This window comes from Mustela putorius, unplaced genomic scaffold (genome assembly GCF_011764305.1).
Source record: "Mustela putorius furo isolate JIRA1106 unplaced genomic scaffold, ASM1176430v1.1 tig00003987_pilon_pilon_pilon, whole genome shotgun sequence".
NCBI classification, from domain to species: domain Eukaryota; kingdom Metazoa; phylum Chordata; class Mammalia; order Carnivora; family Mustelidae; genus Mustela; species Mustela putorius.
Genome location: NW_025422126.1, coordinates 14,103,585 through 14,122,869, shown reverse-complemented (window position 1 = coordinate 14,122,869; position 19,285 = coordinate 14,103,585). Strand labels below are relative to the sequence as shown.

At 37.6% G+C, this 19,285-nt stretch overlaps 1 protein-coding gene across 18 annotated transcripts in view; it reads left to right on the top strand.

Moving 5' to 3' along the window:
* Positions 1–19,285, top strand: part of DLG2 (discs large MAGUK scaffold protein 2) — a 1,545,411-nt gene that overhangs the window by 966,809 nt on the left and 559,317 nt on the right. For all 18 annotated transcript variants that reach the window (XM_004763483.3, XM_045071283.1, XM_004763486.3 and 15 more), the window contains one exon: positions 8,078–8,202. In XM_004763483.3, the coding sequence (XP_004763540.1) occupies positions 8,078–8,202 (125 nt within the window). The remainder of the gene's footprint in view (positions 1–8,077; positions 8,203–19,285) is intronic.

Genomic DNA, 19,285 nt, shown 5'->3' with positions numbered 1-19,285 from the left:
ACTTGTGATCTCTCTGTCAAATAAATAAATAAATCTTGGAAAAAAAAAAAAAAAAACAGGCTGATGATGGCCCATCTCAGTGCTGCTCAGCAGACCTCTACTGATTCTAAGGTGTCTCTCTTGCCTCACAGGTGCAATTCCAATCCTTTACTGCTTTACATAAGTCTCCAAATTCATTCTAGACTTCCCTTTGGTGTCCTGACATCTAAATGTGTAAGACAAAGACACTATCAGTTAAGAACTCCTTCAGCTTTTTTCTCCTGTACCTGAAAATAATCCTGTAACTCCTTCTGCCTTAAAATAACATTCTAACTTTGTAGTAATTTGATCATTCTTATCCCAAATAGAAAAATATCGCCCTTCCCACCTAAGGCTGAGGTATGCTATCTTAGAAAAACAAACTGCCATTTGTTCTTTGTTAAACATGTTTTGTAAGTATAATGTATGTGTGTGTGTTTATAGGGAGACATATTTATAAGGAAAATTAAAGATTGACTTGCTTAAAATGACAAAAATAAAAAGATCTATAATTCTGAAATCCATTGAAAGTAACTTTAGTATATTGGTGAATATACTTTCAAACTTTTCTATGCCTATATATTATAAATGTAAATCTTATATTGCATTCGCCTTTCTTTACCTAAATGTGTATTGTAAAGATATATTCATCTCATAATACCATCGTATTCCTTCATGTGGTTATACCACATGTACAGTAGGCGCTCAGAAATCCAGACTCTAGACCCTATTCTCACTCCTCCTTCTTCAGGACTTTGCTTCCCATGGACACCTTTTCTCTTTTGTATCTTCATTCTGCCTTTCCAGGAGCTTCTTTCCCTTGGCCCACAGACATGCTTGAGTCCTCTCCCTGCCACACTCTAAAATCTTTTCCCTACTCCTGCCTCCTCTCCATCAGCCACTACCATGTGTCTCTTCTAAGAATAAAACTGTTTCACAAAAACAGTAATCTACCTTCACACTATAACCATTTACTTATCATGTGTTCTTTGGCCTATTGTAAACTAGCATTCTCTTTCCTGCTGCTTCCTCTCCACAGCCCCCCAAACCTTGACAACACTTTCCTCCAGTTACCAGTCCCCAAACACTGACCTCCTAGTGGCTCCTCAGGAGAAAATCCTAAATACAACTTCTAGAACTTCTAAGTAAGTGGAAACAGGCATCTCTTATCCCTAGACTAAGAATGTTATTCAAAAATACATGGATTATTGGATAACGTCTTAAAACATTTCTAGGAGGAAAATTTTTATGAAGATAACTGCAAGCAAGAGTAGTTAGAAATGTCTGAATTATATTCATATCTTTATATTATAATAATAGGCCTGTGGCTATTCATCTTTTGATATTGCAGTATGCTATAGAATGTGGATGTGAGAAAGACTTTGAATGATTTTCAACAAGTAATGTCTATGAAAAAAGACATCTTTTTATCCTTTGTACCATTCCAGATTTACTGCCTAAAATAAAATATCTTCCAAGACAATTTAGAAGATTATTTGCTAACCAATGGACCTATCAAGTGACATTTTTCTCCTGCCACATAGCTAGAGGATTCCTTTAATTTGCTGTTGTCTGTTTTAGACTTTTTTGATATCTTCCTTCTGTCTACTCATCTTGTTCACTATTCTGTGTGCTAATCACTAGTCAAATTTTGCACTAGTAATTTTCAGTCGGGGGGTCTATCAGAAACTTACAGATGGGAGACTGAGGCATGATGATATATCCGAAAACAATATGCATATAATTTTGCAGTATAAGTAATACTAAATAAAAATTAATATCATTGCTGGAGCAGCTGTGCAGAAAATAGACCTATATATTGATGATTCTTGGCAGAGAGTTAAAGGAGCATATAGTTCCTCCTGGAATGAGGGAGGTATATAGGACTCCTGGAGTTGGCAACAGGATATATAAAATTTCAATATTACTCAAAACAGGACATGACTGTTAAAGCTTAGAAGAGTTTGAGTCTTTATCTAGCCTTTATTTATCTAACATTTTTTAGGACTAAACATCCCTTTCTAAATATCCCTTTCCCCACATTCAGAATTTTTAACTAAATTATCTTTTTTTTTTTTTGTTAAGATTTTATTTATTCATTTGACAGAGAGAGAGACAGTGACAGAGGGAACTCAAGCAGGGGCAGTGGGAGAGGGAGGAGAAGGCTTCCTGCCAAGCAGGGAGCCGGATGCGGGGCTCGAACCCAGGACCTTGGGATCATGATCTGAGCCAAAGGCAGACACTTGATGTAATGCTACTGTGAAGTAGGTATTATCTACATATTACAGATGAAGAAACTAGACTCAAAGATGAAAACTTAGCCAATGTCAAATAGCTAATAAGTACAAAGCTGACACTCAAAACCAGGTCTAAATGGCCCCAAATTTCCATGAAATTTTGAAAATTTTCCATCAGAAATTTTCTAGGGTGCCCAGGTAGCACAGTCAGGTAAGCATCAGACTCTCTCTCAGCTCAGGTCTTCATCTCAGGGTTGTGAGTTCAAACCCTGCCCCCCCCCACCAAAAAGTAAAAAGAATTTGTTTTGAATATTTTCAGATACTGATAGAAGTAGTTTAGACTTTTTTCAAAAATCCAAAATACTGGTTTGTTAGTATGATCATTTTTATTATGTATCCACCATCAAATTATTATTTTTCAACCCAGGAAAGGCAATGTGATATAATGGAAAGAAAATAATATTTGAAGCCAAATGAATTTGATTTGAATCTGAAATCTGCTGTTCACTTGTTTTCTGTGTTAAGCTGCTACTTCACTCTTCACAGCCTCAGGGTTTTTTATTTGTTTGTTTTTTGTTTTTTAACATATAAAAAGGAGGAAATAGTATCTACTGAATGGGGAATTAAAAAATATTTAGGTCATGTTTAGTTCAGAATAAATATGCAATAAATGTTAGTGTTCTTGAGAAAATTTTTAGTATTTTGATATTTTTTTGTTTTATTAAGAACTTTATAATTTTTTTAAAAAGTCTCCCTCTTATTTTGACTTATTAAACATTTTTACTGTTACTAATTAGTGGTTAATAATTTTCTCATTAAAAATAAATCATTTGCTTTTAATATTTCAGTGGTGATCATACTATAATTAAAATTCCATATACTTTTTTTTCTCTCACATTTACATAATGAGCATTTCCTGTTGTCATTATCACTACAATTTTAATAGCTCCAAAATAGTCCACATTCAGATAGATGTACTACAGTGTTTTTAACCATTTCTCCATCATTTGAATGTTTATTTCCAGTTGGGAGTTGTTCTTTCAATTTTTTGTTTTGTTTTGGTTTTAACATTAAAAACATAATACTGTGATAAAGACTTGAACACAAATCTTTGTACATATCTCTGAATATTTCTTCACAATGAATTCTTAGAATTGAATTACTAGATTAAACAATACTTTAAAATAAGAACTTCTAAAAAAAAATCAAAGAAATTCCTTATAAATAGAAAATTCTATAGGGGTGCCTGGGTAGCTCAGTGCGTTAAGCATCCATCTCTTGGCTAGGGCTTGGGTCATGATCTCAGGGTCATGGAATTGAGCCCCACTTTGGGCTCTGCACTCAGCAGGGAGTCTGCTTTCCTCTCTCTTCCTCACCCTCTGACCCTCCCCCTGCTCAAGCTCTCTATCTCTCTCAAATAAATAAATATTTTTAAATTCTATACATGCTTATGGTTATGATATTTTATGTTCTTTTGGGGGTAATTTTCTTTTCTTCTTTTAAGATTTTTAAGATTTTATTTATTTATTTGACAGACAGAGATCACAAGTAGGCAGAGAGGCAGAGAGAGAGAGGAGGGGAAGCAGGCTCCCTGCTGAGCAGAGAGCCGGATGCGGGATCCATCCCGGGATGCTGGGGTCATGACCTGAGCTGAAGGCAGAGGCTTTAACCCACTGAGCCACCAAGGTGCCCTGGGAATAATTTTCATTTAGAGAAACACTTTGAATGAAAGAGGAACTTTTCTCAGAATATTATATTTATATTTGCAACCATCAGTAAAGTGTCTTTGCTTTCAGTTGATTCTTTTTCTTAGAAGAGATAGAATATAGTACAGGAAAAAGAAAGTGCCATTTGACTAGGCAGCAGACTTTGCTCTTGGGGGAGAATCAGCAAATGTGGAGGATTAGGAACCAGGAGAAAGAATGGTTCATGCCAGCCACATTCGTCAGTCATGGAATGTATCCAGCTGCAGGGGAACGGCAGCTACCCAGAGCCCTGTTCAGGGACTGCCCTCACAAGCATGGCACCTCACAGTTGCCATGGACTGGGTCAAGTATCAACACTCGGTTAATTAGCCACAATTCCCAGGATCTAAGGGTGTCAGCCAGGGGTCTGCCTATTCACATGGAGAGATCGCCACTTGGAACTGAGAGGTTCTGGGGTCTGGCCCTGCAGCTGGCTGGCTCCGCGATGATTGTCAGGGGACTGGAGTGACTCAGCTGTGGAGAACAGCAGGCAGTAATTTCACTGTTGCTTGTTATCTGTCCCTCTCTCCACTGAATGTTGCTGGCTGGTAGCAAAGACCTGAAAGGGACGGCTGGGAGACAACAATAAGGAGAGACAGGAAAACACTTTAAATAACGTCCTTAGCTGAAGTCACGTGAACATCCTCTAAAGAATCGTGGTGACCGGCCAGGCCCAGCTGGTTTTAAATGAAACACAAAATTTGCTTTTGGAAATCCGTGAGACTGGAAACACAGGTCTAGTTACACTCTGCCTCTACCTACCACTGTTCATTACGGATTTCCTGATCCATTCTTTCTTTTCCCTCAGAGTAGATTTGAGGGTAGGAGAATGTGTGTTAGGATCCAAAGGCCACCAGATCTCCTTATCAGGGTCAATTCTAAAAACAGTACTGGTTGCTAGACTGTCATCAAAAGCTATCCCTTCAAAGATCTGTTGATTCACAGGATAAGCTTTAAAAATGCAATGGTGATCTACTTCTACCGCTGCACGTCCCTTTTTCTTTGTTTGCAACAATAGGTTTCCTACAAATCTAGCCAAAGATCCAGAAGAATCCTTTGAAGTTGTGCAGTTTAACCTCCCCAGAAATGCTCAGGTCCCTCACGTCCAGCAACAAAGCAGCTGCTTGCTCTATGAGTGAACCTTCCTCCTTCCCTTCCAGAGCGGCCTATCCCCCCAGTTTGGACAGTTTTGTCTCATCAGTCATCCTTCAGCTAAGCCACAATTCAAATACCTGAGCTTTCCATTTTTATTCTTGCAGAACACTGAACAAAAAGGCTTCTACTTGTATATTAGATTTCTGAACACATTGTGGGCTTTTACTGTGTCCTTTCTGTGTCTTCCCTTTAGATATTGAATATTCTCAGTAGGTTTGTTTGTTCATTCATTCGTCAGTTATTTACTGAACAGTACTGTGTGCCAGAGAAAGTACCAAGAACAAAGGTGAATACTACACAGTTTCCTTACTTTAAAGGAAAGACAGACTCAGAAATATATAAACTCAAAATAGTACAGTGCATGGCATAGATAAACACAGAAATCTTTAAAGACTTAAGAGAGGATTGAATTACCCAGAGAAATGGAGTTGTGATCTTTTAATATTTTCTGTAGCACTTGCCTTCTGAGCTTTATCTTGGATAATAGGTAGAAGTGGGCCAGGCAAAGGAGTAGTAGAAAGTTTCTGGTAGAGAAAGCAGCATGAGCAAAGGCCAAGAGACAAGTCATGGTGTCAGCTGTGCAGGAAAAGAGCCAGCAGCTCAGCTGAGTACTCCTGGGGGTAAAAGTGCAAAACTAGAAATGAAGATGATAAGGGTAAGAGCTAGAGAGTGAATATGTTTTGCAAATGGCAAAGTTTTGAGTGCCCTCTCCAAAACTATTGATATTGTCAGGAGAAAGCATTTGTGTACTTCCCAGCCTGTGCTTGCCTCTTTCCCTACCCCCTTATGCAGGAAATGATTATCCAAGGGGCCAACTCTAGTAAGACCAGTATACTCCAGTTGATATTCATGGAACTAGACCCAAATTACAATGAGGATACTCATCTTCCCATTCTTTCCGTCCAAAAGGATCTTCCAAAGGATCTCTAGATCATAGAGAAACTGCCTTGTAAGTCATCTTAATGCTGTCCTGACAATGTAGTTGATGTTACAGTGAAAATGTATTGATTACCAGATGCCCAATATCACCGCCTTTTCTGCTCTTCCTTGAATTCCGTGAAGGGAAAAATCATCTGCTCTTGTTCCCTGTAGCCTTACCCTTAGTAGCTACTCAGCCATACCGGTAGAGTCATCTGGTGTCAGTAGGTACTTAAAGCCAAGAATAGGTTCTCTTGAACTCATGGTAAATATTTATCTCATCCAGTTCATTTTGCTTTCTCAATTCAAGCCTTCCTGTCTATGTCTTGGACGTGGCATACCCTTTCTCACCTCAGGGATTTTACATGTGTTCTTCCTTAGACTGAAATATTCTGTCTGCCTCCCCATTCCCATCCTGACCCTCTTAAGAGTAACTAAGCGCTTTTCACCTTCTGGAAAACTCCCTATGCTTCCTTCCTCCGTCCGCCACTCCTGCACTCTGTACTTTCTCTTCTTGTGCCTCATCAACTGACATATTCTCTGCTGTATTTCCCAGAACTTAGTCCAGTGCCAGGCACAGTGCTGGTGTGTAACAAATATTAAATAAGTTTATGATTGCATGACTGCTACTGAGTAATATCTCTGTTCAGTGAACATTGCATTTTTTCAAAGAAAAACAGAATTAGAGAAATGTCAGAAGTATAAAGGCATGGGATTTTAGTTGTTATGGTTGAATTATTAATTTCAACTTTTCAACATAAATGTATAATTGTGAAATCAGCCTTCTGGAATTTTTATTATTTAGTCAATAAAAATTGCTAAATGTTACCATACATTTGTAGTGATAGAACTGTCAAGTTATAGCTGATCTTGACACTGAACTTTTCTGACAGTGTCTTAATTAATTTTTCTGGATTAGCTACTAAATTCTTAGTCTTCATTTCTTTTTATCCAAGAGCAGGAATTAGTCAAGTAGTTGTAAATTTAGTAAGCTATCTTGGTTGTAGTGAAATTAAATATCCAGTGATAGAGGACTGGTTAAATAAATAATAGGATATAACCTTGATGAAATATTATTTAGTCTTTTTAAATGGATAATTATAAACACTACCTAGGTGTATGGATATGGCTTAAATAACATGTGATTTAGAAGAAACATCAGAACATAATATGGAAACATAATGTAGTCGGGAAGATATAAATTAAAGAAAAATATGTAAATAATAAATATGTCAAGTAAGATGGCTTGTGAATTTGGGGAAGACTTTTAATTATGTCTTATATACAGATTTCAGAAGGTTGTATGTACATTGGGTATCAATTACTATAATCTGCATGAGTAAGTATGAAAGCTTTATTAGAATATAAACTATCAAATTTACATGCTGCAGTGGTAATACTTTCCTTGCCAATATCTATTGCAAATTAAAATCTGTTTATTACTGAAAAATATCTCACATTTATTATAACTCTAGAAGGGAGACCTGCCTTCTGAAGCCAAAGCTTCTTGTTACATAGGAACACACTTATTTGATGCATAACAGTACTGGAAATAAAATTAAAACAGCCAAATTTCACTACTCTATCAAATCAATTTTCATGCAACTGGTTTCCTTCCATTTCTTTTTCCTACCTATGTATAATTTTTAAAACTGACACTAATGTTTTTGTATTTTTGTATATAACACAATTTATAAGCTTTATTTCCTACATTGTAATGATCATTTTAATTGCTGTATAAAAGAAACTTTTCTTAAAAGCAACAATTTAAGACCCTTTGAATAAGCAAAAATGTAAGGCCTCTTCAATTCTTGCAATGCAGAGACAAACTTGAGTGTTTTTCCTGACCTTCCTTTGTCTGCTGACAGTGCACTTTATAGCTTTGCGTGGAAGACTGTTATCACCTGATTTCCATTTCAGTAGTAAGATGATAACACGGAGTGCAAGAGGAACTAGGTTTAGGTGACAGCCAAATCATTTAATGTCTACTTATTGTTTCTCCAGGGGAATTCTGGCCTGGGATTCAGTATTGCTGGAGGGACAGATAATCCCCACATTGGAGATGACCCTGGCATATTTATTACGAAGATTATACCGGGTGGTGCTGCTGCAGAGGATGGCAGACTCAGGTAAAGCTCTGAAACGTTAGAATTATTTGGAAGGTAAATCTGCCACATCAATGAGACATGTTTATACCTTCGGAGAATAATAATTTTACAAAGCTCTGTACTTGAAAGAAATGGCTGTCAAAGCAAGCTTTCTGTAATGACTTCACAGATTTCTTCTTTAACTAAAATTCAACTAGTATTTAATTTGTGTTTGTTGATGGGCACCATGTTCACCTGGCTCTGTAAGGAAGATACGCAGATAAATTTTTGTTCCATGTGGCCGTCATTCTGGTTTGAAGGGAGAATACCCAGAGCTTGTGAGCAAATGATAAAATGTATAAAAAAAAAACACTATACTGTAAGTAGAATTAGCAAATAAGGCAATGGTATACATACTGTGGATATTCATAGACTCGGCGACCATTTATAAGGGTTTTTGAAGTAATTAATTAATTCATGGAGATGAATAGGAGGGTAAATTAATGAGTAAGAGGAGAAAGGGTTGCACAAGCAGAATCCTCTGGGTAAGACAAACTAGCTTGCGTGGAGCCACAGTGTGGACTGTGAATTAAGTATCACAAATGCAAGCTTTGTAGCCTGTCCTCAGTCTGGTTTTTCTTTTTTTTTTTCCCCATTAAACATAAGTAAACTAGTTTATTGTTTTTCTTACAAAACAGTCAAGGACACTTTTGTTCCCTAGCTACTGTTCTGATGCAATGATTCCTTAGGATAGCTTGTGCAAGAGAAGCACAGATTTCTTTTTTTTTTCCAGATTTTTTTGTATCTCCCATCAACATGAAAAACAGGAGGGACACTCCCACAGGAAACCCCTGCTTTTTGACAAAAGAATTTTCAAACTGAATTGATGAGATTAATTTCTGAGTGAGGAAATATCCGTGCTACAGAAGTGAACAATTTGAAACAGATACTGTGTAATTCTTGAGTCATAGTGGGGACTGGGTTTGCTTATATTGAACGCTGGGGAAGCACCATTTTCCAAAATTTAGAAACAGAGTTGTTAGAAGACAGCTCTGAAATCGATAGTCCACAAGGGATCTCCACAGCTCACACCGCTCTGCCTAGAAGCAGGGGAACTTCCCTCTCTTAGCGGAATTCTGGGCCCACATTTGGGATAGAATAGCCTTTATGTTAAACATGCTTGGCCTACAGTTAGGAATGAAAAGCAGCCATACCGCCATTGTTTGCTTACAAATCTAGGTGGCGGTCTCATGTCTGTGGAGGTAAAAGGAAGTTCCGCTAGAAGTGACATTCAGTAGTTAGAAAGAGAATAATCTAATGCTAGCTAAAACTTATTGAGTTTTTTTTTTTAAGGTTTTATTTATTTTTTTGACAGAGAGAGAGCACAATTAGACAGAGCAGCAGGCAGAGGGAGAGGGAAAAGCAGGCTCTCTGCTGAGCAGGGAGCCCAATATGGGGCTCGATCCCAGGACCCTGAGATCATGACCTGAGCCAAAGGCGGCCACTTAACCAACTGAGTCACCCAGGCAGCCAAAAACTTTTTGACCTTTTTATACCTATGGAACATTGTGTTAAAACAGATAGAACTAGAGATGTACATAAACACGTACAGTCTTCTAGATACAACATCCAACGAGGTAGGTAGTAGGAACTGAGTCCTACCACGACCAAATGAGCTTAGAAGACCAAAGCCTCCAGATAGATAAGACTGTTGCTCAGCTAACATCTTGATTTTAGCCTCTAAGAACCTAAGCAGAGATTCCAGCCACACTGAACCAGACTTCTGACCTATGAAAACAGTGAGCTAATAAATGGGTGTTATTTTAAGCTGCTAAATTGGTGGTGATTTTCCAATGAGCAATAGAACCCTAGCACACACCTCATTCTAGGAATTCCAAGTTCATTGTAAAAAGCCTTCCTGCATGAGGTTCGTCATATATAAAGTGACTGTGCAGGCTTAAGACACAGATGAAATGAGAGGCAGTTCTCTTCCTGAAGAGATTAGACTCCAGAGTGAGCTCAGGTCTCAGGAGTTGCCCCAGATGAGAGATGTAAGAGAAAGAACATACTCTTTGGAGTTAGAGGACCCGGATTTCTAGCTGCGTGACCTTGGGACTCTTCTTAAGCTTTCTGTGCTCTAGTTCGCTCACTGGTTAAATTGGAGATAGAAGCATAGATCTCAGGAAGCTATGGTAAGGATTAAATGAAATGGTAACCCTGAAAGAACTAGAATAGAATTCCAAGTGCTCCCCACAGCTCATTCTGCCAAGCCAACCAGGTAACAGCATGTGGAACTTGAGCCACAAATCTGTGACAGCCAGGAAGGGACCCTGGGGGTAGAATTCTAAAATCATTCCCAGTGACCACACCCTTTATGGTCTCTTCCCCGAGAGTGTGGGAAGCACCTGTGAATAGGGCGAGCTATCACTTTCCTGATAATATTGCTTGATATGGCAGAAGGGATTTCACAAATGTAATTCAGGTCCCTAATCCGTTGACTTGGAGTTAATCAGAAGACAGATTGTATTGTGTCAGCCTGACCTAATCCAGTCAGTACTTTAAAACCCAAGAGATTGTCCTGCTGGCCCGGACAGAGCAAACTTCCATGTTGGGGGAGGCTCTAGCAAGGAGGCCCTATGGCGGGCCCTGAAGGCAACTTTTGAGGGCTGAGAGCCTATGGCTAGTGAGATATGGAAGGTTGCAGTGATACAGCTAAATTCTGGCAATAGCCACCTGAGCTTGGAAAAGGACCCCATGCTCCTGAAAGGAAGCTGAAAAACCAAGCAAACAAACAAAGTAAACCTTGACACCCTGCTTGCAGTCTTGTGGGACCCAGACTGAAGAACACCACTAACCTGTGCTTGACCCTGGGCCCACTACAACTCTGAGATGAAAAATGTATGTTGTTTAGAACTTTATAATTTTTGGTAGTTTATCACTCAACTATAGAAAATGAATATGAACACTGTGGAATTCTGACTCAGAAACTCCCTCCTGGCTGGGTCCATTGCAGGCCTCTGCCAGGGGACCACACTGTAAACCTCAGAAACACTGAGCAGGCCTCATGGGTTGTCCCAGGCCCTTCACACACCTGGAGGCAAGAGGCAAAAAGCACAATGAATAGCAAGGTATGGCAGGGGGGATATCACTGCCCGGAGGAGAGAGAGAGTAGCAGTCTGTTTAATCTGATGGCTGGTGATATGTGTCTAAGCTAGAGTGAAAGAAAGAGCCAGAGCTAGGGAGAAAATGGGCAATGAGGGCTAAATTAAGAGCAATACAAGTAAGTACATAATGGTTTAGATTAATTTCTCTGGACAGTGACCTTTTCCCTATGCAACCTCTTTTTAAATATAACTTATTGTGTATATGTGTTTGGGGATATGATAGTTGTTCTTTGTGGGGTGTGGATAAAATGCAGAAGAGTAGACAAAAATTAAACAAAATACAACACAGTTATTTTTACACTACTCAGAGTCAATCACTATTAACATGTTTTGTGCATTTATTTCTAGGCTTTTGTTGCTATTTTTTTGAAATTCTGTTTAGATCATGCTCTATACATTTAGCATTAACTTAACTTCTCATAACCTTATTAAATAAACCTTTCCCTACATAATTTTTTAAAATCCTCTACAAGTGTTTTGTTGTTTAATAATATATTTACCACTTACATTGTTATGAGTTTATTTTCAGTTTCTCAGCATTTTAAATAACTGGCAATCTTTTAGAAGACATTGTTGACCCTGATTTTCATAATTTCCTTAGAATACATTTCTGGTAGTCAAGTTTTAGGACCAAAAGGTAAGAACACATTAAAGAGTTTTGATACATACTACTAACTTTCTTTCCAGAGAGATCGTACTAAATTTTACTTCTACCAGGAATGTTGGAGAAGGCTTATTTTAGGATATGCTCTCAGAATCTCATGCACTTACACATATATAACTTGGGGCTGTTTACCAAGGTAAACAATGGTGTATTTCCTTGCTTTACTTGCATTTCTTTGACAGTTAACAATAAGATTGAACTTTTCAAAAATGTTACAATTTATTTGTATTCTTTTTTTGGGGAAGTAGTCATTAAAATTTGATAACATTGCCTATCTTTAAAGTAAGAATGTTTTGGAAAGAACACTGGGTTTTCTTCCAGGGCAAAATAGATACATCTCCATGCTTTGAGGAGTGATTTTTATTTCTACTTTTGTTTCTGAACCATAAAAATGCCCTTTGTGTGGCTTCAAGTCCCTGGATTGCTGCGGACCAATATTGATCTGTCATCCTGGGGAAGAACTATCACATGACAGTCTCCATTTGGCGATGCAGCAATGACATTTTACACAACAGTGCATTTATTAAACCCATCCATAGCACAAAAGCAGCATGTAGTAGCAGGCAAAAAAGATGGCTGCTTGCCAGTTTCCTGACAAGTGACACAATTTAATCTCTGAGCCCTCAGCACAATAATTTCTATTCCTAGACAAGATGAAAGGAAAAAAAAAGTTTTCTTTAAATCCATTGCTTCATTTGTTCCTTCCATGTCTCTTTATGGGTAAGGCTGGCTTTGTCCTTACAAAATCCAACACAGCATACATGTTGATTTTAAGCAAGAATAATATTGGTCACGCTGAGGTTTGAGAATATTGACCAAAGCTGAGAGGTCAAGGATCAATGTTTCAAGAATACTACTCCTATGTATAAATCAGAACATTGTCCTTTTGGCTGTCATTTGGCAATCACTCTCTGATTTTATTCATTAATTCATATACATTGACTCACTAGTGATTTTAAAACAAGAAAATAAGAAGAAAGAGACAGAAGGGAAGAAAAGGAGCAAAGGGAAAAAAAAAAAAAGAAAAAAATTGATCATTAGGAGCTAAAGACAACATGTACCTTGGAAATGGAGAAGACAAACCTAAACTTAATATTTGAAGGACAAATTAAAAGCACCAGGCAGAGGAAAGAGCAACTTCCAAGCATCACTTCCAAGACCAACTTTCAGATTGTTTAAGGATAGAAGATTTTAAGTAAGTAAAACTGCATAAGAGATTGCTAAATTTTTTTAGATTACCTGTCCACATTGAACTTTCATGAGTTGGGATGATTGCAAATTAAAGCCTTATGAGTCACCAAGTCCAACCTATCAATTTACATCATAATCCAACTGATTATTGCACAAAATGACTATGATGATGCTCTATTTTTCAAAGAGAGAGACTCTCAGTGTCTTCAAAACCAAGTGAACTTTTCTGTAATTATTGTTTTGAGGGTAACACAGGACATAAATCTGTTTCCCTGAACAGCATCTTTATGAGAAGCAAAACATCATTATTTAATGCAAATTATACCAGTGCCCCCCTTGGAAAGAAATTTGGTGGAGGGTCTTCTTTTTTTTTTTTTAAAGATTTTATTTATTTATTTGACAGAGAGAAATCACAAGATGGAGAAGCAGGCAGAGAGAGAGAGGGAAGCAGGCTCCCTGCAGAACAGAGAGCCCAATGCGGGACTCGATCCCAGGACCCTGAGATCATGACCTGAGCCGAAGGCAGCGGCTTAACCCACTGAGCCACCCAGGCGCCCAGTGGAGGGTCTTCTCAGTGGACTCATACTTATAGATTATTTCCTTTCATGTCTGCTTACGAGAATGTAAAGGAGTGAGATGGAACAGCCCTGTGTCCTTTGATTTTCTCTATCAATATTATCAGCCCCGAATATGTCGACAATCTGTTAGACCAGAAAAAAATCACTTGGCAGTTAGTTCCATGGTGACTGGTAGTCACCTCAACAATTTAGAACTACACAAGAACTAAACAAGAAGAATAATTTTATCTACAAAACTGGTAGAATACCAGGTACCCATGTACAGTCTTTTATATCTGAAAAGGCACCTCTAACAATTTTCCTAATTTGGTCAAGTGTTATACAATTTAATAAGAGAAATCCTTCAGTTGATTAAACAAAATAGCCTTATGGCAAACATACCTACCCCCTTCCCTTTTTCTAACAAATTGTGCCAAGACTTTGAGATATCTGTATGCAAAAGAATTAAGTTGGGCCTCTACCTCATACCACACACAAAAACTAACTCTATGTCAATCACAGGAGTAAATCTTCATGAGTAACCTTTGAATTAGGTGGTGGTTTCTTAATATAACAACAAGAACAACAAAAGACAAAAGCAGATAAGTTGGACTTCATCAATTTTAAAAACTTTTGTTCTTCGAAGAGCATCACCAAGAAAATTAAAAACAACACAACACACAGAATGGCAAAAATACATGCAATAATACATTTGATAAGGGACTTGTAACCAGAATCTATAAAGAAATTTTATAAATCAAAAATAAAAAGACAAATAATCTAACTTAAAAATTAGCAAAAATTTTTGTGTTAGTTTCCTATTTCTACAGGAACATATTATCATAAACTTAGTGCCTTAAAATAACACAAATGTGTTATCTTATAGTGCTGGAGGTCAGCTATCCAAAATCAGACTCACTGAAATAAACTGAAGATGTTGCTCAGAGGCTCCAGAGGATAATTGAAAGAATCCATTTTCTTGTCTTTCCCCAGCTTCTTGAGGTCACCTGAATTCCAAGACTCATAACCCTTTCCTTCATCTTCAGAGAGCATCAGTCCAATCTTTGCTTTTGTTATCATATGTCTTCTCTCACTGTATCTCTACTGCCTCCTTCTTCTAAGGACTCTTGTGATCACACTTGACTCACCCAGATAATCCAGGATAATCTCCCTTCCTCAAGATCCATAGTTTAATCATGTCTGTAGAGTGTCTTTGATCCCTAACAGGTATATTCACAAGTCAGAGATTAGGTCTTGAACCTTTTTACGGGGGAGAGAGGGATTATTTAGCCTCCCACAAATCTGAATAGATATTACTTTAAAGATATTTGTCATTACAAATGACAAATGAGCACATAAAAAGATGTTTAATATATATTTATTAGGGAAGTACAAATCAAAACTCTAGTGAGATACTAGCTTACACCCAGCAGGATGGCTATAATCAAGAAGATAAACAATAACACATGTTAGCTGGGTTATGGAGAAATCAGAAGCCCCGTGCAGTGCTGATGAGAAGGCAAAACAGTGTAACCACTATGAAAAACAGTCTGTCAGTTCCTCAAAAGTTGACATTTGCCATGTGAATGGCAATTCTACTCCAAGGTATGTACCTAAGAGAATTGACACTTACGTCCACACAAAAACATTACTTCTAATAGCCATAAAGTATAAACAACTCAAATATCTATTAGCAGATGAATGAATAAATAAATTTGGTATATCCATACAGTGGAATATTGTTCTGCCATGAAAAGAGATGAAGAACTGGTGCATGCCACAGCATTGATGAAACTTGAAAACACTGTTCTATGTGAAGAAAGCCAGATACCAAAGGCGCATACTGTACAATTTTTATTTCTATAAAATGTCCAAAATAGATAAATTCATATAGGTAGAAAGAAGATCAGCAGTTGCCAGGGGCTGATAATGAGAATGGGATTTCTTTGGGACAGGATGGAAATGTTCTAAAATTAGATACTGCTAATGATTGTACAACTCTACAACTATACTAAAAATCAGTAGATTATATACTTTAAAAAGCCAAACTTTAAAATATGGGAATTGTATCTCAATAAAGCTGTTATTTAAAATATCCAGTCATTCTTTTCTGGGATAAAATATTTATCATTTGCAAATATGAGTATTTTTCCTTCTAGTTTTAGAAAACTCACGACTTCTTCACATTGCTGCTACCAAATTACAGAAGGAATTCATTTGATGTTCTGCAATTTAGGAAAGCTCTTTTAGGAAAGAATCTATTCATGAAAGAGAGAGGACCTATGGTTTGGGCTCCATGCCTGTGCAAGTCTAAGTAATCTTTAAAGTAGGCAGGGGAGCCTGGGTGGCTCAGTGGGTTAAGCCGCTGCCTTCGGCTCAGGTCATGATCTCAGGGTCCTGGGGTCGAGCCCCGCATCAGGCTCTCTGCTCAGCGGGGAGCCTGCTTCCCTCTCTCTCTCTCTGCCTGCCTCTCCGACTACTTGTGATTTCTCTCTGTCAAATAAATAAATAAAATCTTTAAAATAAATAAATAAATAAATAAATAAAGTAGGCAAATATCACAACATGCTCCCATTTCCTAGAAAAATGAACAGATATTTGACCTTGTGTCCCAGGTACTGACTGAATCATTAACACTTTAGAAAAATTAAGGCAAAGTTTTTATTTTCAAAAGCCAAAAACAAATCACTAAGTGTTTTAAAATTTAGGATGATTAATTCAGACTAGAGTTTTATAAAGTTCAGTTAACCGAACCTACTTTAAGAAGAAAAGAACATACTGATCCTAGCAAAGGAACAAAGGGATTGGTAAGATGTAGATGTGATGGTTCATATCCCTTTAGACTGGTTTCATGGGACTCTAAATTTTCTGATTTGATTCTAGCCCCTGCTTGTGTAGAGAGCAATTTCTGGCATTGTTTGTACATCTAGACTCTAACTCCCAGGTCAGACTGAAAGTTAATAAGATGCCCTGCTCTAGTGAAGGACAGACACACACCTGGGGGTCTCCGCCACTAACTAGCTCAGAGGCCTTGAGAATGTTACACAACCTTCTTGATCTTAGCCTTTTTCTCCCTTAAAATGAGTAGGATAGAAGTTCTTCGGGAATTTTCTGTTTCAAAGTCAAATTGTTATTATTTGACTTTTGTTGACTGAGACATCCAGAATGCCATTAGAATGGTCAGAAAAATCAACCCTTTCTTTTGATTACATCTGTAGCTCTGAGAAGACACAATCTTCATTATATTCCTCAAGCAAAATGCTGATCACGACACTAAACACTGATAAGGTATTTGTTATTATTTATTCCTGGTAGTCTCCCAAGAAGGCATGTTGTCTTTCTAATATTATGAAACTATATTTGATATTGATTTTAGCAAATAGCTATTTGGGATCTAGACCAAAATAGAACAGTTTGGGGAGGGGGACAAAACACTCAAACTAACTCCTCATTTCTAGTTCAGTAGTTATTTTTCAAGAATGTTTTTTCTACACAGTCACAAGTTACATTACTTAGAAAGACCTAATAATGTTGTAAGCTTTGCGCAAGCATCAAGTCATTACAAATTGGCTTAACAGTTAGATGCCAAAATCATCAAAATGTTGGGGTTATTTAATATTCATTCAGCTCCTACGCAGGGCAGGGGATGATAAAAGTAACAGTAAAATGAAGACTTATATATCATCTTCTGTGTGAAGTTTCTCCATGCTGTGAGGTCCATGCCAGGCAATCTTTACTGACAAGCTATCCCTCTGTCCTCCCAAGCCCTCCACCCACCCACCTCTGCACATTGCATTGTTTCCCAGAGGAAGCTGAGGCTGGAAAAGCAGGTGAGAAATTAGAATGTTAGACTCAGAGTTCTGCACCCGGATAGGCACAGGGAGAGCAGGCCCCAGCTCGCAGCCCCTCACCAGCCTTTTCTCTTCCTGCTCCCAGCTCCCTGCTGCACCATGGGGATGGTGGGGACATGCCCAGGACACTGCTGTGTCACTGCACATCCAAGCTTCATCCACACCTTCTGCAAACAGTCATTCTTCTACCACTTTTGAGTCTAAGGTTGTGTGCACAAAGCCTGAACCATTAACCCTTCAGAACTTGAACTTGGGAGAGTAGTTTACACAGCCAGCAAAGTCAGAGAATTCCAGAATATGTCTCTTGTGGAAGAGGGGGAGTCCACCCTAAGTGGTCATTCTCCCTAGGCATTATTGACTCCCTGTAAGGTGATCATTAGTGAACATTAATCCCTTAAAAGTTACTTGGCAGGCACAATAAGAGAAATGTATTCATTGACTTTTGGGGTCCAGTAAAAACAAAATAAATAGGATATGTATGTTATTGGTAGAGTTATTGGCTTATTGGGTTTCTCATATTAAATTTCACAGTATTAACTATTGCCTCCATTCTAATTTATAGAGAATAAGGTTTGCTTTGTCTTCTTTTTTTAAAAGATTTTATTTATTTATTTGACAGAGAAAGAGAGCACACAAGCAGTGAAAGCTGCAGAGGGAAGAGAGAGAAGCTGAGAAGGGAGGCCAACGCAGGGTGCAGTGTAGGGCTCGATCCCAAGACCCTGGGATCATGTCCTGGGCCAAAGGCAGACATTTAATCAACTGAACCAGAACCATGAGGGCCCCAGTTTTGCTTTGTTTTAATGGTAACACATGTACTTGCTTTAAATGACTGAGTTATTTTCTTGACAACTATATCTGAAGAGAAAAAACATGGGAATCTCTAAATCAGCTTAAAATGCCACCATTCTGTATGTCAGAAATCTTATAGTACGTATTTAATATTCTATCTCCTATAACATCTAACAATGTTCTTTACCCATAATAGACACTTGGGACTGATAAGAGCTGCTATTTCTCAAGCTTATTACATTAACTTATGAAGGCTCAAGGAGGCTAAGTTACAAGTGGCTGAGCCAAAATTCTAATCCTGTCTGTTTAATTCTACAATCTATGTTCTTCCTCCCATAGCACATGACTGCAATTCTCTGCAGATCAAAAACTGAACACATATTTAAATATCTGGGAACACAGAGCCATGCCAACATCCCATGTGATGGTATGAAAATTTGTAAGTTCAAATCCACCTAAGTGACACTCAAATTCTTTAAGCTCTTCAGGAATTGACTGACTTGGACTGGAGGTTTTGTCACAATACAACTCTATATGAAAGGAACATGAAAAGATTAAATAATTTTGTTTTTGAACATAATGCAGTTCTCTGATTAGGAAATAATGCACATTCGTTGTAAAAAATTTGGGAAATATAGACATTTAGAAAATAAGTTAGAATCATGCATAATCTCATCATCAAAAAGATGTATTTATTATATTCCTTCATATTTGGTGCATGTTTTTATATAGTTGACTTTTCTATCCTTCCTTTTTCATTTACTATCACAATACAGGCATTTCCTTACATGAAAATATACTTTGCAAACATTAGTTTAAATTGCTTCATAGTTTCATATCATATAGGTGTAACATTAACTTTTACCCTATTTTGGATATTTAAATTGTTTATTACATTGTAATGAACAT